Genomic DNA, 25,517 nt, shown 5'->3' with positions numbered 1-25,517 from the left:
AAGGATATCCTGGTGTTTTAAAATGCAGTGTGCAATAGCTGGCAGCCCAATACTGTACAAAAAGGTATCTAATACAGTGACTGTAATCGTCAGTGTGAAAATGGCTATCTAAACTGTAAAATATAATTTAAATTGATTACCATAGTCCGGTAGCCTAATCGCTCATGCATTTTCCACAATATTTTCAGTCCATCTTCAATGAGATCACGGCCATGATTTAACTAGATTTGGCTCAATTCTGGTTACTGCGGCTCTTTCCTGTGTCTGAAAGAACATGACTGCGGGTTATATTTACACTCTCGGCATTGTGTAAGTTAACACACATATACTAGCGTAAAATTAGTGTTCTTTAGTCGTGTGTAGAATAATTTTAACATATTTTTAAAACCAAAAATTACATTTATCAATATCAATTTTAGTTAGCTAGGTAACATAGCGAATCTTCGGAAAAATAACTATCCAAACCAATATAAAGAACGTTCTATTTACAAAAACCCGTATTTTTAAATGTTTTACCACAAAATGAAATTAATATCGCCATTTTATAGCGTTTTGGATTCTAAAAAAGTATATTTTTACTCCCCACCTCCTTAACATCTTAATGAAAAACTTGTTACATTGACTGATATATTTATTGACAACTGTGCTGATCATTGTTAATTTTGATTGTTACATTGCAAGACCATCATAGGATGTTACGATCGTTGGTTCCTTTGGTTATTGCATTTCGTGGTCGTAGAGAATTTGGTAATCATTGTTTACTTTTGCTATTGTATTGTGTGATCGTGGACGCGGTGGTAATCAGTGGCTCCTTAAGGCACATATCATACTGTTTATTGCATTGCGTGGTCGTAGAGAATTTGATACGATTCAAATTTTCTTTTCGATTTAAATTTTTGAGAATTTGGTAATTTGGTGGTGCGATTTTTCAAAGACTGTGCTAATAATTTTTTCTCCGGTCTTTGGGAAACAATTGTTTCTTTTTACATAGATTATAACACTTTCAAGTTAGATGTACACTACACTGTTTGCTGTATTTCTGCATGTTGTACTGTACACAGCTATGATACTGTAGGCTGTGGCGCGCTAGATTGGCGCACAATGAGCGTTTCCTCCCGCCAAGGCCGCTCTGTTTGCCGCCAATTTGCTCTTTTCCCTCTGTTCAGTTCCCCAACGGCTCTTAACCTATTTTACCATTAAAACTATTCATAGAGAACCAAAATTCAACCACAAATGCCCCCATCGCAGCAAACCTGCTGACTAAGCGAATTTCCATATGCCTGAATTGATTTCCAATTATATCTATAAAATTAACATTTAAGTTTAACGAGTAACTAGGTTTGCTGCTACAGGGAAACTAAAGTGTGTTTTTTAGTCAAATATTATTAGCTTAGTATATGATAAATAAATTTGCCAAGTTTGATCAAAATATATCATAAACAAGCAAACTACATTTTACAATATTCTCCATAAGAAACATAGGAATTTTAAATGAAATTTTTTTTATTTTCTCCGTAACAAATAAAAGTACAAAACACTTAGACATACTAAATTATTTGTTTTTCAAGCTCTTTAAAAAGGGCTGGAGAGAAATTGGGAAATTTTGTGTTTTGAGGGTAAGAAAATGAGAACCCCCATTATTTACCCGTTAAACCCCGTTCCCATGGTCCTATCAAGCTGGTTCTCGAACTCATTAAAGCTTATCCCACCTTACGCCTTTAAACCAATAACTTCGCCAAAATCAACAAAAATTACTCAAGTTATCGTGTTTACGGACACATATATAATTCGATATAATACATATATAAAAATTTAAACGAATTGTGCTTTTCGCCTCTGGGGACGTCAAAATGAAAAAGTAAATCGGTCCCAGGCCTAGGTCTTAACCGTGCCACCAACGGTAATATAGCTACTATCCTATAGGGAAATTCGCTATACTTCCCTATAGGAAAATTCGCTATAAGTTCGTTTTATTGATGCATAACATCAATGTCCTGCGATGAGAATGACTTCTTATTCATTTTCATGAGTGCACTGAAGGATAATTTTCAAAAATTGTTACAATTGCATGACACTTTTAAAATCTAACATTATAGTTAGATAAACTGGTAGTGAATTTATGTCTAAAAATACCACACCTGTAGACCAACAAGTCAACGACTAACAGATTCAAGTGAAAATTACGTTACGTAAGTAGGTACGGGAAATAATTTTATTCTAAAGATGCTGTACAACTCTAAGGTTTTGTTTGTAATTGTTTTTTGTTATAATCTCCATTTCGTCGTGTTCTGATTTGGATTGCGAAAACATTAACGACTCGTAATTATTGTTAATAATTGTCGTTTCGGTACAACATGATAACAATTCTAAACGTTTGAGTGAGTATCAGTGGTGTAATATGTACTCTCCTCAGCTGTAATCATTTACATCATATAAGCGAATAGTAATAAAATGCAAAAACATAACTAAAGTAGTGTTTAACCCTATATAACACAATATCCTAGACTCAAACGTATTAAATTTACACAAGAGAGCGCAGCGAACGATTTCCAACCTGAAGGTGAGTGAGCGTAGCGAATGAACTTCAACCAGGACGTGATTGAGCCATGCGAATACTTATGAAGTTAAGCGGGGCAAGGCCCGCGGGTACAGCTAGTTTCCAATGACAAATCAATGTAATCAATGACAAAATAAAAGTAAATAAAATAACCTCATAGTTCCATAGTTTATATTTAACCAGCTGTTAGTTAAAACAAATTATATTGCTCTAAAACAAATCGAAGATTACAAAGATTGCTTTAAAAAATAATTTGAACATCCTAGTATTTTACTATGTATATTTAATTATACTGTAATCCTTTTACCGAAGAATTGAACGTATCAACGATTAGCATTAGATATAGTATAAATAAGTCAACCCTAAGTATGTCTTTACATTTTTATCCAAATGCTGAATTTGTGACACAAAAGCTGAATGTTTACAGCTGTTATGTTAAGCAAATTATTTTATGCCAAAAGCTAGTTTAGAATCTTAGCGTCGGCTGCTAGACTTTTTAAAAACATAAAATTTAATTTCTAAAAAACTTGGACCCTAAACTAAAATTATGGCTTCGACATTCCCTAGTTCTCAAAATTATCTTTCTTTCAACACAAAAATCATGAAAATCCGTCGAGTGGTTGATTCAGAATCGTGAAATAAAAAAACACTGTTTCGTTTTAATATTATAGATTGTTTTTTGACAACCCCTATGGACAAGGGTACTTTATTTACCCACTATACTTGAAACAGTAGGGACTTTGAGGAATGATGCTGTCATCTACAGGGTGTTACAGAGACCAGAAGGGGCGTCTGCTCCACCCCCAGCCCTCAGCCACCACAGATACCCAGCCAGGCCAGAAAATACAAACATTGTCATCATTCATTGTGGGACTATCTGGCAAATTTCACTGGATATTTGGATAAGCATGGCTGAGCTTTTGAAACAGCTTCAGAAAAACTATATTCCCTCTAGCTGTTTTTGAGGGAAGTTTTATCAAAGCTAAATACTGTATGTAGGGGTTTCAGAGGAGCACCAAAAAAATGTTCCTGAAGGTCAGCCTGATGCTGATAGATCAATAAAGAAGAGACAAAATACGCATGCAGTTACAGAAAAACACGTATTTGTAGAACAATCAGAGTAATTTTAATCTTGTAAAAATCACGCTTAGGCGAGGAGAAATATCTCTGCATTGGAGATCTACCTGCTTCTTTCACAAACATTGGCTAATTAAATAGTCCAGCACAATAAAGTAACACCTACTTGCTTGGGATTGTTCAGATTTTTTTTTATTTAGACAGTATTCCGATCAATGTCGAAACACAAAAACATCAGATTAAATTTTAGTTTGTACTACATTAGCTCAATATGCCACTGAACACAACTGCAGGACAACAAATTACTGTATACCTACGAAAGTTGTTTGTACAAAAAAAATATTATACCGTACTTTATTATTATATTATTAATCTATTCTATATATAATTCAGTTTTAAAAATCTTTGTACAACTAAATCTAGAGTTCTACTGGACCGATTTTATTAACTAATGGGTCGTTGGAAAGCTTAAGTCGTGTAGATTTGCAAATAATTATGAAAGTTTGTTTTCGTTATGATTTATCGTGACATCTTTAAATAAACATGTTTTCACGAAACAAACGGTGTCACGAAACAACGGTGTTTTTCACACTTTTTATTTGGGTGCGACTTTTTGCGGCCTTTTTGAGTGTTTTCAAGAAGTGTATGGTATCAATTTGTAGGAAATTTTACTCTCTTTCAGAATATCACCTTCCACTTTAGTCGATTTCCTCGCCATTTAAAAGTTATTTGCAAAAAAGCTAAGCAACCTCCGAATTTATAGTAAAGAGAAAATACTGAGTTAGGGATATTTTTGTTAAACTTTGTACGGGGATTGCCCAACTCCGCGCAGTGGTCAAATTTAATCCGAGGAAAAGTTTTATGGCCCCCGAAGGGTTCAGCCCAACTCCGCGCGGTGGTCACTTTTAGGGCCGATTCCAACTCCGCGCGGTGGCCACTTGTAATATTAAGGTTAGGTACCCGTCAATTACAGACCCATCAAAAAGTGTTTGAGACAGGGTAAAAAGTGTGAAATGTTAATAGTTAAGTGTAAAATAAATGAATTTGACAATTTAATCAAAATATGTTCCTTTTACAGGAATTTACAACAGTTTACTTATTCGCCATAAGAATAACATGAGAATTTAAAAATAAGAATTCTTTGGCATTTTTTCTGTAACTATTATGGCGCTTTTACGCTTCGATATACTGAATTATTTGTTTTTAAGCTTTACAAAGTGGTTTCAAAAGAAATTTCAACCCGTTATACTTTCATAATATATACATAAGCCCCCGTTCACATGGTTCAATCGTGCTGGTTTGTGAACTCGTTCGAATAAACGGTTTACACGTTCACACCAAATTTAATCAAAATCAGATCATTTTGCTCGAGTTATCGTGCTAACAGACTTACATATATCCACATAAAAAATATATACCGGTATATATATATATGAATTTGAACGGATGGTGTTTTCGGCCTTTGGGAAATAAAAACGAAAAATTTAATCAGTGAGTCCAGGTCTTACCATGAGACCTACGGTAATAGCCTATTCCCTATACAGGGTGATTGATATAAGTGTGCCAGCCGTTTTATTCGAAAACCATAAGAGATATCAAAAAAAGTTAAAAGGTAAGTGCCTTGGATGTTTTATTTAAAAAATTATAGTCAAGCCAAGAAAAATATTTTAGCCACCATTTTTCCAATATGGCCGCTAACTTTGATTTTTCTTATGGAACACCCTGTATTTCATGATGTATTCTGGTAGAAAATGTAATTTTAAGACGATTTTATTCTTGTAATTATTTTCATAAACCTAACCGTTTCAAAGATAATAATGGTTTAAGTTGTGAAATTTTGAATGGTTTTAGAATAAAACAGCTGGCATGCTTGCTTAGGCCTTTATCGAAACTCTTTCTCATGCAAAAATTTCAAAACTTAACCATTATTATCTTTGAAACGGTTAGGTTTATGAAAAAAAATTACAAGAATAAAATCGTCTTAAAATTACATTTTCTACCAGAATACATCATAAAATACAGGGTGTTCCATGAGAAAAATCAAAGTTGGCGGCCATATTGAAAAAATGGTGGCTAAAATAATTTTTTTGACTTGACTACCATTTTTTTAATACAAAATCCAAGGCACTTACCATTTAACTTTTTTTGATATCTCTTATAGTTTTCGAATAAAACGGCTGGCACACTTATATCAATCACCCTGTAAATGGGAAATCCGCTAAAACGTTGGCCTGGGTCTGGATTCAATGAAAACCCTCTTCATAGACGTAAAATTTGCCAATTTTAATAAGATGTAAAAGAAATATGCTCGTAAACCAATTTCAGCCAATTTTTTCCCCAATTTGAGGTGTATAGCTAACTGTTTTATGAAACAGAGATTACAGCCAATTTTTTGAAGCAATCTGTGGTTGTTTACAAGACTAACATTTTTGAATTTGGTACTCAAGTTTATCAGTAAGCTCATAAACCCAGTGCTAATGTGAATGATTGAGTATTGTAGACTTTGGAACATATAAATTTACAGTCACTCTTTCTCACGGGCTTTTTAAAACTTCTTATATTAGTGGTTTTTAAGCTTCGTCTCCTGTTTTGGGTAGGCATATACCTTTTTACTTTCCCTTTCTTATAAATGATTAAAATATATATCATAATTTCAAACTTAGAGCACAAACTCTCATCCGTCAGGGCTGTGAGAGCCAAAATTGACCACTGCGCGGAGTTGGGCATGTGCCGCGAGGGACCCGAAGTGACCACTGCGCGGAGTTGGGCAGTCGGTTTTGACAGATTTCTGACCACCGCGCGGAGTTGGGGTAAGCCCCTTTGTACAACTAAATCTAGACTTCTACTGGACCGGGCTTTGTACAACTAAATCTAGACTTCTACTGGACCGATTTTGTTAATTAATGGGTCATTGGAAAGCCCAACTCATGTAGATTTGCAAATAATTATGAAAGTGTGATTTTATTATATCTTTGTGGTAAAAAAGTAAAAATAACAAAAATAAATTAAAAACTGCCTTTTCAAGTTTCTGTTTTCAAGTTTCTATTTGTAGCCAGCTTTTGGCTGCCTTTATTAAGCATTTACAAGAAATGCATAGTAGTTGTTTGTAGTAAATTTTATTCTCTTTCAGAATATCCCATCCACGTTGGTCGATTTCCCCACCATTTAAAAGTTATTGGCAATAATCTATGTGATCTCCAAATTTATAGTAGTTAGAAAATACTGAATTAGATATATTTTTGTTAAACTTTGTACAACTAAATCTAGACTTCTACCGGACCGATTTTGTTACTTAATGGGTCGTTAGAAAGCCTAATTTGTGTAGATTTGCAAATAATTATGAAAGTTTGATTTTATTAGATATTTGAGGTGAAAAAAATAAAGATAAACAATAATACATTTAAAACTCATTTTTTTCCAAGTTTATATTTGTAGCCAACTTTAGGCTGCCTTTATTGAGTATTTTCAAAAAACACATGATAGTAATTTGTAGGAAATTTTATTCTCTTTCAGAGTATCGCCTTCCACTTTGGTTGATTTCCTCACCGTTTCAATGTTATTTGCAAAAACGTTAAGCAACCTCCCAATTTATAGTGGTGAGAAAATACTGAATTAGAAATGTTGTTGTTAAACTTTGTACAATTAAATCTACAGTTCTACTGAACCGATTTCATTAAATAATAGGTCATTGGAAAGCCTAATTTGTGTAGATTTGCAAATAATCATAAAAGTTTGATTTTTTAAAAGATTTACTAGGTCGTTTGACTATAAATCAATGATAAATAAATACATTTTTTGAACAATTTGTGTTGTACATCATTTAGCTGTGTGCTTTAGGTACGTCCGATTTTAATAATCTATAAATGAAATGGAAGCTGGTATTTCACAGAAGGTTCTTAGGTTAAAACAAATAGAATAACGTAATTAGAATTAAGTAAATATATCTAAAACTAAATTCCATATCCAAGATATAATCAAATTTATATTTTCTGATTGAGCGATACAGTATCTTAAACTTAACTGTTTAAAACTATCAATATCTCAAGTGAAAGCCTAAGAAGTATTTTAAGACCAAGACATATTAAAATAACTTAAATAAAAATAGAGTTACGTATCATTGATTGCAGATAAGTACGGTACTAAAACGATTGTAATTATTGTTGATTTGTGATTCAGCAGTGTGTTTTAGGTAGTCCGATCTTAATAATCAATAGCTCAAATGAAAGCTGGTATTTCACTAAAGGTTTTTAGACCAAAACGTACAGGGGTAACATATAGAACTGCTGGAATACAACTTTAATTGAAGTGAAAAATAAAAATAATAAAATTTAAATTCTTTCAAAATATACGTCAAAATGAATGCCGATGCTTTATGGGAAATCTGTGGTACGTCCATACCTTTAGTTTAAAGCCAAAATTATGAAAATCGGTTGGGTAAAAGAGCTAACCCGACTCGGAAAAGAAAAACCAATAATTTTTATAGATGGCAATAATTGGCTTACCAGTATGCAACATATAATTATCTAATGTTATGTGCTTAATCTGTACCATTAATATTAGTGAGTAAAGTGGTGTATGGATTTCATAACCATTATTTTACTAGAGACCGTTGTATTTAACCACAACGGGCACTGTTGCTAGTATTATTATATTATACAAAAATTGTTGAACTTAATGTAATGGTAAGTTCCACAATAAACCATTAAGCTTAATGTTAAGCTTAACCATTAGACTGTTAATTTATCTCTTTAATTAGTGAAAATAGTGTTGAGCTTTGTTTAGTGACACAAAATAGTATGAATAATTTCAGAAATATTTTTAATGAATGGGATTACTCCATTACATGATTTATTAATTGATTTTAGTACATTGAACACACATACTTTACTACAAATAAGGTCCGTTGGGAAATACAGTAGCAATTAATTGTTATTCGTATGATAGTTTGAAAGTTAATGGTAAAATATTTTACAATTTATCTAAGTTAGTTTACAATAAAATAATTTAATAAAACAAGTAACAAGATAACCATAAATTGTTGAAATTAAAAGCTAATGGTGTAAAATACTGTGCTGACGATCCCTGCAGCACATTTTTTTAAACTGTCGCCAAATATTTACCTGTAAAAATTCAAAATAAACATTAAAAAAAAAAAAAAATAAAAATACTTTTTAAAAATACCACATTTTTAAGCGCACTAAAAAGTAGAAAATAATTTATACCTAAATACCTGGAGAGAATAAATACTTGTAATATTTAAAACGAAAAACGTGGGGTATTATTATCTATTGCATGCGCCCCACGTTTTTCGTTTTAAATCTTACAAGTATTTATTCTCTCAACATATTTATAAATTATTTTCTACTTTTTAGTCTTTAATGTGTAAATATGTTAAATCTATTTTATATGGCCTGTTAATACAATATAACCAAAACCTTACTACTGTATATGTAATCAGATGGTTTACCTTTACTTTGAAATGCTTGCTTTGCAGAACCTGTACACCTTAACCTCTCTCTGCTCTTTTTTAACTGTCAAATTTAAGTACAGTATTTACAGCTGACTTCAATTGCTATATTTATAATCTTTCAAAATGTAAACATGGAAAATTTGGAAGCTCATGGGGCTTAGCCCAAGGGAAATAAGAAAAATAATTAAAATAAAGTGATACATTATTGCATTGTCATCCATTTGTGAGCTATGTTTCAAATTTCAAGTCTCTAGCTCATCGGGAAGATAGTTTAATTGATTGCAAAATTCGTACCGGACAAGAAAGCGAGCTCATTAAAACGTTTTATAATACAAATCTACGTATTCGTTTCGTTTACTAATTACAAAAAACTGTATTACCATTCATTAGTGCACCCCTATATACGGGGCGTGTGTCTGAGGGTGGGGGAGGGGTGGACAGTTTACAACTTCTGCTTCTCTTCTTCATCTTCAGTAGCGCGCCGAACTCGAGTGATGCACGGTCTGTCCGCCAGGCGCCGCGTTTGACATTTCGTTTGTTTACGCCCGCGTGTGTTCATCAAGTTGTGTTAGTTACTGTGCAGTGTTGGTTGTTCATGGCGTGCAATTTTACCTGACAATGCGGCTGTTGGTCGGATATTGGACTTTTCTAGTGATTTATGTTGTTTTTACAAGTGCCTTCATCGTGCCGAATTTCGAGAGCCAGTGTGAAACGAGATGCCCCCTTCAGGTAATTATTTGTTTGATTGAAAACAATTCACCCTTTATCCATGGTTGAGTTAAATGTATTTAGATTCTATGTTTGTTTTAAAACTAAACTTTTGAATTTCAGGTTCAATTTAGGTTAGTTTAACGTTTATTCGTGACTTGTCTCTGTTGTTTTCAACTATGTAATCATGACTGCAATAACATAGATAAACAATGTTGGAAACATTTTAGGTTAGATTGTTAAACGAGTAGTTGGTACTTGTGTCATTAATTAAGTTACACTATAAATAAAATGCTGTTGACGTTCACAATTCAAACTAGATTACTGCACTAAAACAACTGAAATATCTTTCAGATATCTGTTTATCACTGTTCTGTGTCGCGAGTTGTGAGGAATAAATGCTAAACGGGGTCTTATCGGAGAGTTTAACGATCAACGATCAAGGTTGATAAAAGCAATAAAAATCTTCATTACGCATCCTGTAAACATACGAATCTGCGCGTTCATTTGTGTATCAAAAAAGACTATCCCATATTTACTGGTGTTCCAAATTTTGAATTGGTGGAATGGGTGTTTTCACAAATCAAACTTTAGAATACTGTACCTGCGATTTTGGCTAGGGATGAGATACCTTGGGTTTGCGTCATTGTTATTCTCTTGACAACCCCTTCAAATGAGAGGTCACTATGTGTGGTTATAGGCGCAGATAAGAGAATTTTATTAGGGTGTGTTGCCTTTTCCCCCATGAAGAATTTTCCACAAACTTAACTAAGTTATAGGTTTCTAGTATTGTACTAGGCTTTTAATTAAAGTAAACCCTCCGTCAAAATGCGTACAGACCTTCGCTTGAGTTATTGTGTTGTATAAAATAGGCTATGTTTCATCGCGCTCAAGTAGTATCTTTCATTCTTTCAGGAATGCTGATAAGGTTTTGAAGTTATTGTTCCCTCGCCCAGTGTTATTCCCGCGCTCCTTCCCACGGTCCGCCGATGAATTCTCCCACTCATACTTTTTTTGCTAAAAAATAGTGTATATCGCGCACTGTGCACTGTGCAGTGTGCAGTATTCTGACCTGCGGGAAGCCAAAGTCAGCCTTGTTCTCACGAGGGAAATGTCTGTTTTATGATTTATAGATAAACAATAAACAAAACAGTATTTGGTTTTTTTATAATTACCAAATCTTCAACTTTGGTTTAATGTCGTGTTTAAGTATTTTGATAGATTCTTAAAGTAAAATAATGAACTTGTTTACGTTGGCCCAATGAATACAAAAACTATTGGCCTGTCAGTGAAATTCGACGAGTGTTACATGAAGCAAAGATCTAATATCCAACCCTAAAGTTACTGTATGATACTTTGTATAGCGAGAAAGAAGACTACAAAATTGTTAGGTTCGTTGTTTCATGTAAATTAGTTTTTACAACATTAACATTAGCAATACGTTTTGCTATAATATTATTTCATCTGCGCTTCTATATCGAATAGCTTTTTAACTTAATATCATTGAGTTTAGATTTTTATCGCTATACCGTGTAAAATACACCATCAATGATTCCTCACCAATATTTCTAAATTAAATATTGTAAATTGCAACCAAACTGCAAACGTCTTGCTAATAAATTTTCTTGTTCTTCACTTTTGGCAATGCAGTACTGTACCACAAAACACAAAATTAGTATTTCAGTAAGAGTTTTAGGCTTACAGTCCTCTTTTATTTACGCTAGGTACCACCATTGACTATGTAAAGTAAATGGTACCACTATTGCTAAATCAAGTATAGTTTTGTATCAAGTATCACGCTCTCCTCAAGTTTAACAATGATTATCTAATGCAATGGTAATAATTATTACTGCACTGTTATCAATAGTTTATTGTTCTGAGAGCACATTTTACAATCAAGTGTCTTAGACCTTGTCAAGATTGACGATGGACCTGGTCGTACAATAAAATGTCACATATTGAAACATGGACCCATGATGGAATAGTAACTAATAGACTATGTTCTCCCAGTTTTTCCATCTCACTCAACGGCAAAATGGTAAAAAAAACCTTATGCTTATACCTTATACCATGATCTATTAATTAGTCAATGCTTATACCTACATGACTTCTCTAGGGTTTATCTTACCAAAATGCAACGGGAGTATTACCCTACCCATGTACGGTTATTCAACATGTAATAATCGTTGTAACTAACCGTAGATTTACCTACCTAGACCTATTTGCAGGACGTTACAATACGATAACTTTAAACATTTCGTTTCATCCTATCTCGATGGTAAATATACAAATTCCCATATTCCCTTTTTAACTAGGCCTAAAACAATCTATGCAGCCGCTGGTGGTTTGTCTGATTTTGTCCAGTAGTATCCCCACTATGTGCTAAATACAGAGGAATCTGTCGGTGGTCGCGAAGACTTCAATGAAGGGTCAAGTGATGACGTCACGGTGGCTGTGGCTGTAGGCAGGCAGTGTGTGTACTCGTGCAGCTTGTCGCACTACAGTGTCTGCTAAACAAGGTCCATCACGCGATTCCTCAAAGCGTTTTCGCAAATCAGCTGAGTGTCGCCGACAAGTTGCATTAATTTGTCCACTTGCAGAGGCGGCTGCTTTCATTCGCGAAATGTTTTTGCGTAGTGACTATGTGTGATTGTATAAAATGTAATGTGAAATTAGGGCGGTATTTATGTATTGTTAAATATTGTTTTGTAAATGTTCCTTATGTTAACACCTTTCTAAATGGTATTCAGTCTCTTTGAGATTTAAAATCGCCTTTGGCAAGAAGTAAGCCTACCTACCTATGGTGGCCTCTATGATGGAAAATAGTAAAAGTACTATCCTGTTTTTATTGTGTTATTAACTAATATTAGTATCAGCGTTTTTACACAATTTCTGAAAAAATGCAGATAAAATAAAAAGATAATAGCTCTATGTTGTTTAAATATTTTAATTACGATGCATTAATGCATTGTGCTTGTTTAAGCTAGCTGTCAGACACGAGAGTATCTGGATAGTATAATTATTGATTGCTTTAAATAGTACAAGTGCGTCCTAGGCCTATAGTAGTAAAACTCAGTGTTTTTTTCATGTGTGTTTTATTTCGGTAACGTTCACACGCGCTAATGTCGCCTTAAAGTTTCTCTTTTGTTTTAGAATATACATTTTTTATTTGTGTTTTGTTTTACTGTTTCGTTATAGGCCCCTAATACTAGAGGAAAAACTTTCGTTGACGATTATATCATCTTTTTAGGCCAAACTTTTTTAAATATAAAGTAACCTGAAACAAACAATAAACTAAAAATTATTTTACAGAAACCTATCGAAACTAACCATTAAAGTTGTCTTCTTCTGATCCGTATGGATGATTATTGACGGGAGTGTTAATTTATGTCATAAGTTAGGCCTAATTACTTTATAGCAAAATTTGTATTATTTGAATTTATAGCTCGCATGATTTACAATTATTAAATCCTAACGGAAGGGTTTCCAACGACATTCTGTTCCGGAAACGGATCCTCGCGCCGTGGACAGGAAGACACGGGCTGTTGGAGTCCTGTCCAGAGCGACCTGCCGGGCACCCGCCCCTCTGGCTCTGGGCTGGGTACTCGCCCCCCGCATGTCGTTGGCAAAGCAAACTGATTTTGACGTCGTCCTCTCTCTAGCTGCGCAGTACCACCATTACAACGCAGGTGCCTACTGCCAGCCCAGGGAAGACCTACGAGGCGCCTCAACAGATATCCACCGCGCCTGTATCGAATGTCGTACGTTGCCTGTCCACAACAACAACACGGTCTAAACATAGGCCTGAGTGATTGTTTTGGAAAACGCAAGTGAATAGTGTTTACTGGGCACATACCTATCTAAGTATGTGTGGAAATATGAGCATCGTGTCGTGCCACTTAAGCCGCGTTTACACCGGAGTTTGAAACACGAGTTGCAAACAGAAATTGCAAACATCTCTAAAAACGCACATTTTTAGACGAAACATTTTGCTGTTGCAAACAGTTTTTCAGTGTTTGCAACAGAAATTTTTGTTTCCACTTGAAGTCGGTAAAGATCAAAGGGAGTTGCAAACTCTTTGTTTGCAACACTAGTTTCGGTCACTATGAGCCGTTGAAACACGAAACAGAAACATTTCTCCGCCATCCCCTTCCCTACATCCTCCACTCTCACTCACTACGTGATCACTCGCACCACCCTGTGTCTCGACTCAGTGTTAAATTAATCGGAAAAATGCTGTTTGACTGTCAATGAATTAACACTAACCTCAAATGACAAGGTCGTCTAATTTAAAAATAATAATAACGTCTCATGTGGATTAAAAGACTTATAATTAAGTCCTTGTAATCTTTAAAATTAATAATAATTTTAATTTGATGATTCATACAATCACCAATGTTCACCCAGCATCGTCTCGGCCTACGTTGATATGACAACACGACACACGCCGCCGCGGCTATCCTCGACACTTGACATCCTCGGAATAATCAGAACCAGAACGAGGCGAGTCATAATCAAGGTCGAAATTATTTCAAACATTTTCATGAAACGTGGAAACAAATCATGAAATAAAAATTGCAAACATTTATTTGAAACTACTGTTTGCAACTTTTTGTTTGAAACTCCGGTGTAAACGCGGCTTTACACCTATTTTACCCAAAATCATTATTCATTATACCATAGGTCAAACTTATTCCCTTGTAGAGTAATAGTGTTCATAAGTTCAAACATACTCTTTGTCAGAGTGATATTTTTTTGATCAGGTAAGCATAATTAAAATTTATTTATGTTTGGCTGGTGACCGGTAACACGTTGTTGTCTTATAGTTTTGCGTTGTTTTGGAAAAGTTCCTGATTTATGTCAGCATTTAAAACAGGGTGAGTTTTAATTGCCCCCTCCAAATTTTTTCTACATTTTTTTAAATATCAATATTAGACCACTTCCAAACATTGTTGGGTAGTAAGTACTTCATTTTAACAAGTTGTTCATTTTCGGCCGCCCTTGGATTCGCCATATTGGATGCAAAATATATTTTTCAAATGTAAAGGTGAGTTTGTGACCCATTATTTCAAACACGATTTTTATGCTGATTACAATGCCACAGTCCGTTTTTAGAAATATTGATCCGTTCCAAATTTATGAGGACTTTTTTTATGAGGACAAGATTTCTAAACTGGATGTGGCATTGTATTCAGGGTAAAAATCTTGTTTGAAATAATAGGTCACAACCCCACCTTTACAGAAAAAAAATATTTTTCATCCAAGATGGCGGCCAATAATGTCCATCTTGTCAAAATGAAGTACTTACTGCCCAACAATGTTTGGAAGTGGTCTGGGATTGATGAAAAAATGTAGAAAAAGTTGGAGGGGGACAATTAAAAATCATCCTGTATACATGCATGACTTAGAAATTAAAACGACCAAATAAAACTAAATTTTTTTACTAGTTCTTTTCCTTTATACTGTATTATACGACAACACAGTATAAGAAGTCCTTCCACCAGTATATAGAGTAAAGATTTATGCATTTTTTAGTCTATTTTCGAATTGTTTTACATAAAAAAAACCTCTTTTAAAGTACCTACACTGTTTGAGTGCAAATTTGCATAATTCTTTAAACACTTCAATCATGTGCTCCCAGCTTCTACATCGCTCCGACTGCCAGTACTTTGGTCAGTACGATCACAGAAAACATACTACTATAACCCCCCCTACTATAACATACTACTATAGGTATAGTAATATGTTTTCTGTGGTACGATTGAAATTGAACAAAAGCATGCCTACATGAGTAACAAAGTACCTAAACAATACTGACTTTTAATTTCAATGTGATAAGATCAGCTGATTTTGATTTTATTACATTGTTGCCATAAAAAAATTGTTTTACTATGGTGGATTTAATTTATCGCGTTCATCGATCTGATCTACTGTATATAATTTTTTTTCTCTGAAGAACGCATTCAAGAATTTATTTAACGATTTTATTTAGTTCCGGAGTTCTGCATTTTGCAGTCTTGACGTTAAGATTATTTAAACTAGTAAAATTTAATGGCTGTTTCAGAACCAGACAGATGACGGGCACGGTGACGTAGGTTGTGGACCTGACTGCAAAATCCAACAGGTGAGTCAAGTTATCCATTTGTGTAATCACGTGGAATGTAAAAACAGGCGTTTTGTGGAACTTTTCAGTTTAATTTCTGGATTTGCGTCACCCGAAAACCCACGGGTAAGGCAAATCACATGTCCGTGCATTGTATATCACAGACAAGGGAATAATAATATTATAATACTGTACTGTGTTTACATTTTTAACTTTATTGATTTTACTAGCATAGTAGGCCTACCCGTCCTTCGTAAGGGGTTGGAATATAAGTATAAAACTCTTATTGCAGTTATACTCAAGCTTTGCGTTTGCAATAAGGGAGGACACAGTTTGATAAAATTACCTTTTTTTAATTTACAGTATTCTATAGTATTACACATCTACCATAGCCATAATGTTCTACCACTTCACCTAAACAATAGAGAAAAATAAATTATCAACAATTCGCAAAATGTCCCAAATTATTCATGAAATGAAAAACATAAACATAACTGTAAACAATCCTACTTTGACAGTAAAGTTCTCATTGCGAATCACAGTTTTTTGTTGCTACTTAGTTCAAATTAGCTGTTTTCATAAATGCAAAAAAATTAGTGCTGCACCCTGTTGGTAAATCTTATAACTTTTTAATGCTTTTCCATATCATGGAACCAACTTTTTTAGTTGAAACAGCTGACTAAATTCTTTAATTCCCTTTAAATATGAATACTCATCATAAGGTTAACATCGGGGAATTACATAGCTTGTCACATATGTGCGGAAAAACATCTTCCGCAAACTAAACATATGTTATACATTTGGGATTTGAAACAGTTTTTATTACTTAATTTTAAACATTTAGATTTTTCGCCTCTCAAACTGACTCTTCGGTTAAAATGTTTAAGTTTTTCCACTCAGCAAAGCTTTTTAGACACTTTTGTGATATTCGAATTTTCTTATATGGACCACTAGTCAACGCATAATCTTTTCGTTGTACCGGCGCACCCCCCAAATGAGTCATCTAATCCTATTGACCATGGAGCTGGGTCGGCATCTTTGTATTGCCATGTTTCAATTTATCTCTAGCCTACTAAATAGAAATTTTGTATTCGATCAATATTTGCACAAAAGGCTAAAAAATAGCCACACGTATTCTCTCTAGTTATAGTCTTGAAAACATTTTGGTTTTGGAAAAAACCGTTATATTGATGTATCCCCTAAACAAAATAAATGCAAAACATTTTCATTGCCAAAATGAAATACAAATTAACCAAATATATTGTATTCTTCACGTTACAATCCCTACTGTTCGAATCAATATTGATTGTTTATCCTGGAAGTCTAAATATCCTAGTAAAGTGTAAAAATTTGAATTGATCTAGTTGTTGTGAAAACTTGATCTAAATGTATAGGTAATCAAAGTAAGTTGTTACCAACACTAGATCAAACATACCCCACCCCCTCACGGGAATATGTCTACATCGTCATAAAAAGTAATTTCTTTAGATAAAAATAAAACCGTGGATCAGGTTTGTCGCTCAAAGCTCTGGAGCACAACGACAATTTTAAAAGTCGCCTAATTTCCCTTGCCAGTTTCCCGGACGTGTTTTTGACTTTGGCGCCCTCGTGTGGCGGTAAACGGGGCTAATTTCACAGTCAGATGAGATTTGGTCACTTCCGGTGTTCAGGGGCGTACTTCCGGTCAGAGGCCACCCTTACAACAGGTGGCGAGTGGAGGAGTTTGATTGGAATAATGACAGAAGACAAGAAAGGGTGTGCGGCTCTAAAGTAAAGGTAAAGGTAGGGAAGTCTAAAGCACCACCCATTCATCCTAAACCAAGGTTAAAGAAAATGTGATGAAGAATTTCTTCGTCTTTTGAAATCATAACCGGATGCAATCTATATTAATTTTTTATTTAGCTGTCCAACAATTGTAGTCCCATAATTTTAATTTAAACGCTATACTGTTTTTTGGTCGCAATTATACATTATCGATTCACAATTTTGTTTTTAAACGGTTTGATTTAAAATATTGAATGATTGTTTTGATTTAGGTAACTAAAATATCTTTACTAAATTTACTAAATTCAAGGCCGGCGAAGCACTTGGTGGTCTCTGAAACTAGGTTTAGGTTGACGCAGTAAAGTTAACTACAAAATAACTCACTGGTTAATTAGTCTATATAGTTTCGTACCGCTATATTTGCAGTATTCGTCACATATTGTTTAATGTTATAGTTGTATGTAAGCAACTGTTGAGTAGTGTTTTAGAGTCGAATTTCAACCACCACTAATTCTGTGAAAATACTACAGTAAAATGTAATGCAACTTGTAGAATTCCACTACACTCTAGGCCTAGATCGAAGAAGTCTACAAATTTTGAAGCGATACCGTACTGATTGTTTAAACGTTTTCTCTAAGCTTTGTACTTCAGAACTACAACCAGAGATAATTGAAGTGGTGTACTGTTGTAAACAAAACATCGGTATAATTGACGGAACATGTAATGTAATGTTTGTGAAACTGATACAGCTACATTACGGGTCGTAATACTTCGAGCCATCGATTTTGAACATTATTCTTGAATATTTTTTGAAAGAAGACAAAATGTTTCTTCATGTATCTCCGCAAAACTAGATACCTCATTACTCAGATGAATGTGTCAGACCGTACAAGACTATGTATTGTGAGAATCGACCAGAAATTAGTCTTTACAGAAAATTGTTTCACTATCTGTGGAAGAAAATCATCGTAGAGTTAACGAACTGCAATTGCCAAGACAAAGTGCACCTGTCGTTTAAATTATCGCACACGAGAAATGCTTTCTATGCTGCAACATAAGCAAGGAAAATTAGAACACGGATTATAGACAGACATGAACAGCATATTACGTGTTCCTTCTTAAAATTAAATGTATAGATTGAAAAAAGGTTAATGGAGTTAAGGCCAATGGCGTTGGCGTTGTTTAGCTTAATCAATTACCGTAGTCAAACGTCCTGTAACTATTCATATACTTGAGAAGCCAAGTTTCACGAAGGTGTCATAACGTGATAAGAGGTCTGGAGAGTCTGGAGTTTGTAAGAAATCGTTACCACTACTTCGCTCACTGTCTTCTTTCTTATCATTTCACTCACTCAAGCGCAAAATACTGTTTCCTCTTTATTACCAAGTATACCTTTCCGACCGTGGATAAAAAGATGCAGAGCAATATGTTTCACAAGTTTTCACAATGTCCCCTGTTATTTTTGGATTCTTCTGTCCGCCTGTCGTTGCTTTTTGCATTTTAAACACCCAGGCACAACATACGAATAAGAATATGAATTTTCTATTTTATCCATCAATTTCACAATATTTACATTAGTAATTAACAATATGTATATATTACCTTTACATCAACAAAATATTAGTTCCCTTTTTCCACTTATGAAGACTGTAGTACGAAATTCCTTATTCTCTGTATACACTAACTTGGCGTCTGGACCCTTGACTACCTGCGACCGGGCCGGGGCCGTCCCTTGCTCGCTCGCTTCTTGAGCAGCTGTTTCCTTAATTAGTCACCTAGTCGCACCCCCACTGCAATTATAAACTTTTTTAAGCGGGGCGGAATTTTACATTTTTATCTGTACGAGCAAAAAGTCCATGAATAAATAAGTAAAATGATACCAAACTTGACCATATTCTTATTACGTTTGTAGAACCTACAGACTTATATGTACAGTAGCTACTGAGGAATAGAAACTTTATTAGGGATAGAAATAAAACTGTAATATCGTTATGTATGAATTATTTTTAATTGAATCAGACGTGCACCGCGAATCTGCAAACACAAATATGAATAGTGATTTATATATTTAAATTTCCTAATATTGTTTGGGGAATAAAGTTTAGAAAGTAAAAACGTGTAAAACTTGTTGAGGTGATGTGGTTTGTCACAACCTGACAACCTAATTCATATGTTTCATTGAGTAGATCTAACCAATCACATTTAAGACTATTGTAAACGTGAAACACTTTTAAACCGTACGTTTCATTAAGTATACGTAATGTTATTTGTTAAATGGTAAAAAAAAACTAATCGTAAATGCGAGTGAAAGTAGCATTTGGCTTGAAGAATCAAAATTGCGTGATTTTCTACGGGTCAAATTAAACTTAAAATTAATCAAACAATCATCATGTTTCTAAGGATATGGGAATTGTCGATACAAAATTACAGAATCATGTGCATGTGTTGAGTAAATGTTTTTAATTAATTGTCTGCATAAAGCGTATGCCTACGACGGGCCTGCCGTAGTTTTTCGGTAGATTATATATATTTCATCAATAGCATTTCTCCACGTCAGAATCGTCGTCACTCATCAGAGGTCTTAGGACGTGAATCACTCATTTCCCGGAAGACATGGGGGTTGGTTTAAAGATATAAAAATGGATATTTTACCCAACCCCCCCCCCCCTAACACGACATATTTTTAATATGAATAACATTGTTAGGTATTTTGGTAAATTAAATTTAAATACAATTATATCAACCAAATTAAAACAATTTAAACTTAAGCTTAAGTCAACGGAATGTGGTCAAGTTTGGTATCATTTTTCTTAATATTTCATGATTTTTTTGCTTGTGGAGAAAAAAAATTAAAATTCCATCACTCACAAAAAAGTTTATAATTGTAGTGGAGGTGCTACTAGGTGACTAATTATGGAAACAGCTGCTCAAGAAGCGAGCGAGGGACGGTCCCGGCCCCTCCGCAGGTAGTCAAGGGTTCAAACGCCAAGTTAGTGTATACAGAGAATAGTATCCACTAGAGGCTAGTGCGAAATTCCCTACAATCTTTGCGATATAATCATAATCCCTCAATACAGCTGGTATAGGGACGCCGAACATGAATGCCGTTCGATTTGCGCCGTTAGTCACACACTGCGTCCTGTTCGGTAAAATCGGATCAGGCATGCAGGATCAGGTTAATTTGGAAACCATTTAAAAACTATGAATTCTGATGGAAGTCCCCAGACTGCATCTGGTCCGGTCCGCTAAGATTATTTCCGATGGAAAGAGATTGGCTTCCAGCAATCTCCCTGCACCGGAGAGCTCGCGCATTTATGCGCAGATGACTTATACCATTGAGTATGCTTGTATACTCAATGCTTCTACTCACCACGTGACAGTGACAGTATGCACTTTTTTATTATTGGTGTTCTAAAGACATTTCATTCGGAAGTACTGGAAAATCTTTTTATTGTCCTAAATCAAACGGGGAAACAAGGTATGAAATCCTCCCTCGTATTTTGTTCTACTGGAGTTTATACCATGTACCCACAAACTCTTCTGTCGCCAATATTCTTCCTCTTTCGAGGCAAGAGCTGCTGCAACTACGAAGAGATCTCTTCTTCACTGTCACTGCCACTAATTGCTTCGAGAAACTGGGTTTTAACTAGCTAATTTGTTGATGGCTAAAAACTTCTCCAACTCGCAGTACCGCCCGCCTCGGAACTGGAACGCCTGATGCAGTGTGTGTAAATTTGACGGATCTGGTGAAAAACGCCGGATCAGATTTACCTGATCGGATGTTTAGACATTCTCCTCTTCACCCGGAGTCGTATCTTGTATCTTGCGAGACGCTCAATCACGACATTTTAACATACAAAATTTCCTCTTCTCTGCATGTCATTCATCCACTCCCGTAGTCGGTGCTTGGTGGCGTAACGCGATACAAAGCATGAATGACACCCAATCAGTGTAGGTAGGCGGAGGTATGCGGTTGTGTTCGGGGTGTTGTCGGTGGGGGGGGGGGGGGGTGAAGCCGATATCCGGTGTGACGGGATGGTACAGGAACTACGGAGAGTGATCTCATGGTCACAATGGTCACATCCAGCCTAGAGCAACGGTCAACACATAGCACGACTATTGACTTGACTTTTGGTGGCTGAAATAGACATATCATCTGTCATCTTGAATCCATCCCTTATTCGTTGACCATGTGATTTGATAGTTGATGTGGCATACAAGTTGCTATGGCACTTCGTCGTCCTTTTATTTTGGCGGGTATGCTTGGTCAACAAGTTGGTGCATTTGACAAAAAGCCTAAATTAACATCAGTACACAAACACAATCCACCTTCAACAACGTAAACTTTCATGTTTAAACTAGATAAAACTCATTTCTACCAATTTATTGTCAAAGACACAACTCTTTGGGGTAAATAATTTTAAATTTCAGGGCTGTGAGAGGTTTAACTTACTTTATTTAATTTTTTTTAATTTTTTTTTATTTTTTTTTTATTTTTATTTTAAAATCCAACTTCCAGCCAACATAGAGTTCTATGTGAGAGAATCTAAATTTTGATAGTTCTTCGTGTCGGATGGAATTGCGGTGTGTTTTCAGGACGCAATGACTTTCATTATGAAACTTGGAGTTTTGAACAAATACTATCACATTATTTATCTCTAATAAAGAGAAGGCATTCTGTCACAGCTATATAACTAGGTAAACCTGGTTCCTTGACTATTTAATTAACACATATTACGTTAACCAATAACCAATTAAAAAAATTATGAGCAAATAAAAAATATTGACAAACTGACCACAAATTTATCCTCCAATCGCAAAGACAAGCTCGATGACAATCAACTGAGAAACAAATGCGTTACACAGTAATCGTACAAGAGGCGTCCTTTTGACGAAAGAAATGAGGCCAGAAGTCAGATAGGGGTCTCCTACAATCGCGTAAGAGTATTTTTTCCGTGTTTTCTTTTTTCAAAATGTCAAGGCATATCTGTAAAGTCAACGGGAAAACGCCAGAAACGTAGAAGATAAACTAGAGACAAGTATTTATAGTGTCTTGTAAACAATTATCTTACCAATTTATGTAGTTGTTTATTACTTTTTTACTGACTTTTTAATCTGAATTTGATATAATATTGCAGATATGTCTTTTTAAACTCTTTGTATATTTGAAAATTATTTTTATAGTTCTTTCTCATTACGTACCCAATATTGTTTGTAGGCTTACACTACGTTTACCATAATCTTTCTCTTTTCAATTTTTATACTGTGCGTTTATTCCTTATGTTTTAATGTTGATCGTGTTATTTAGAGTGAATTGTTGTGTTACAGTTTGAAGTAGCTAAATATAATTTAAGCTCATCCGTCGCGGGATTTCCGTTGTTAAACAGGCTGCGTCATTTCCCGCGAAATTTAATCAGTCTTCCGACAGCATCGTCAATTAGTTGTTTACATACTCGTTCCGAGGTCTTTGACTTCAGGAACTTCAGTGGTGGTTGACTCTGCAGTTCTAGCAATTTGACATTTTCCTCTATGGTATTTTCGAAAACGCCATCTATGATAATCACCACACATTAATCGACACATCCAATTGTTTAATTGACACAATTATCTATAGTTTTCAAGTAATTTTACATTATAGTACTATCGTACTTCATGATATTTGTAAAATGTTTACGTTATTGTTCTATGTCGATCATCACAACTTGACAATATGTTTTCTGCTGTGTTTGAAGCGAGTATGAATGAATACTCGATGACATTTAGTAGTTTTTCTTCTTTGACATATCACTCTGCCGTGTTTGATGCTGCCTATATATTAGGCCTCTATGTATGTTTAAATTGTGGATTTTTCACTTCCCAACCCATATTTCGGGTATAAGAAACTTAAAACAAAAAGTTTCCTTGAAAGTTATCATCCGTCCCACAGATACACCGCATATATTCTTTAGGGGTGACAGAAAATGATCGGCATCATAGGCTAGTTGAGGAGTGTAGTTGCTATTTATATCTCACAGCTTTATCTGAAGAGTTTGCTGATGTTCTTTGTACCAGATATGGTTGCCAAGAAAAAAGTAAAAAATATTACATTTTGAGACAGGTATATTACGTACAAAGGAGTGACATCAATGATTCAGCGCCTTTGATTTTTATCTACGAATCATTGTATTTTTATTTGATTTTTTTATCCGACCATTTCAGCTTAAGTAAACGAGGTACTTTGTAGATCTTTCTTTTGACATTAAGGTAATCCAACATTTACATATAAATATAAAATTTAAAATCTATAATACCTCAAATCTAATAACATTATAATTTTTTAGGTAGTCAATTGGTTTTACTGCTCGACTTCAAATTTGAAGGGCACTAGTTCTGGTTATTGATGCTGCCTAAAAACTACAGTATTTACAAGTAAAGGTTCTCACCCGTTCCCTAACAAAGGACGTAAAAATGTTAATCGGATATGGTAAATAACCATGAGTAAAATAATATTGTTTCTGTGCAACACCAAATGTATGAAATAACTCTTGCAATGCAATAAACAGTATTTCCCAATGGGTATTATTAAATTTTTAAGCCGAATATTTGATTGTATATGTTTCTTGTAGGCCTACTAATGAGCATTGTTCTCTTTACACTCTATATCAATTTAAGTTACTGTACATGTATTGTTTTGAATTGCCTTCATAACGTAGCTTAAGTCACGACTTTTTAGACTATTAAAATGCAAATGGCATTGGTACATACAAATAAATTAATAACAAGGGGTGACTACAATGGAAGTAATAAATATACTATTAATCTTTGGATTTCGCAGCCACTTACATAACCACTTTAAGTGTTCAAGGCAAATCCATAACTTTTTATTACTCTATGGTGTTTATAAACCTTAACTTGTTACTCTATGGCGTTCCCACGCGTTAATGAATTCGCCACTTCCTACTTCCGGAATTTAAACGAACGCTTCGCGCCTGGGCAGACTGCCTACTGAGTGGACGATTAATATGCATGTTATGGTTATTTGGACTCTCGCCGGGGGGTGGGCGGATAGGGTGTAGGATATTTGAATATTACCGTGTAACTATGGAATTATTCTGGGAAGTGAAAGACTAAATTGAATAAAGGTAAAATTATATTAGGTGCAAAAGTGTTTTTTTATTATTATTAAAACTGTGCACTTTTGTGATGGTGCATTGCAAATAATGCATTTTTCATCACTCTGTATTCGAAAATAGCCCATTTCACAGCTGAGATATTCGAAAATCATCAATTTCCATACACCAAAAACAAATAGTGATCAGCTGACTTTTTTTGACATAAACATTACTTTCGCTACATAAACATTACTTTCGCTACACACACAATAGCTTGCCTGCCACCAACAAAGCTACAACTGAAGTCGTTTTGGCAGTTTGTTGATGTCCAATCAGACCAATTTTACACTAAAATTAATTGCAAATCCGTATTTTGTTTAGATTATAAAAATTAATATATTACGAAACATGAGATATTTTTAAGTTTGATTAAGTAGTTTTTTCATCGTGATGAAAAATTATCGTTCATTTCTCGTCACGAAAGACCTATTTCGGGGCGAGAAAGTGTTTCCCATGCTCGTCTTCGATTTGCATTTAAAACACACGACTTCGACATATCCGAAGTGAAAATGATGAAGACTCGCCGAGGAATGCCGACTGGTCTCTGGCTCCTCACGATCCGCAGGACGGAAGGATACTCCCTGCCGTCCACTGTTTATGAAATAAGGCGAGCCTTTTACTGCAAGGTGGAAGTACGGCAGTACAAGCGGCCCAACGGTCCCATTCAATGCCACCGTTGCCAGGGCT

At 34.8% G+C, this 25,517-nt stretch overlaps 1 protein-coding gene across 2 annotated transcripts in view; it reads left to right on the top strand.

Moving 5' to 3' along the window:
• The first annotated feature begins 9,597 nt into the window (after positions 1-9,597).
• The window catches only part of LOC128991545 (proto-oncogene tyrosine-protein kinase ROS), a 93,068-nt gene continuing 77,148 nt past the window's right edge, over positions 9,598-25,517 (top strand). For both annotated transcript variants that reach the window (XM_054414527.1, XM_054414526.1), the window contains exons 1-2: positions 9,598-9,833; positions 15,877-15,936. In XM_054414527.1, coding sequence (XP_054270502.1) covers positions 9,723-9,833; positions 15,877-15,936 — 171 coding nt within the window. In that variant the 5' untranslated portion in view covers positions 9,598-9,722. The remainder of the gene's footprint in view (positions 9,834-15,876; positions 15,937-25,517) is intronic.

This window comes from Macrosteles quadrilineatus, unplaced genomic scaffold, assembly GCF_028750875.1.
Source record: "Macrosteles quadrilineatus isolate MER2022 unplaced genomic scaffold, UCM_ALF_1.0 Scaffold_4__1_contigs__length_99947679, whole genome shotgun sequence".
Classification (NCBI taxonomy): Eukaryota; Metazoa; Arthropoda; class Insecta; order Hemiptera; family Cicadellidae; genus Macrosteles; species Macrosteles quadrilineatus.
The sequence above is the reverse complement of the archived record's forward strand: the minus strand, read 5'-3'. Positions and strand labels throughout refer to the sequence as shown.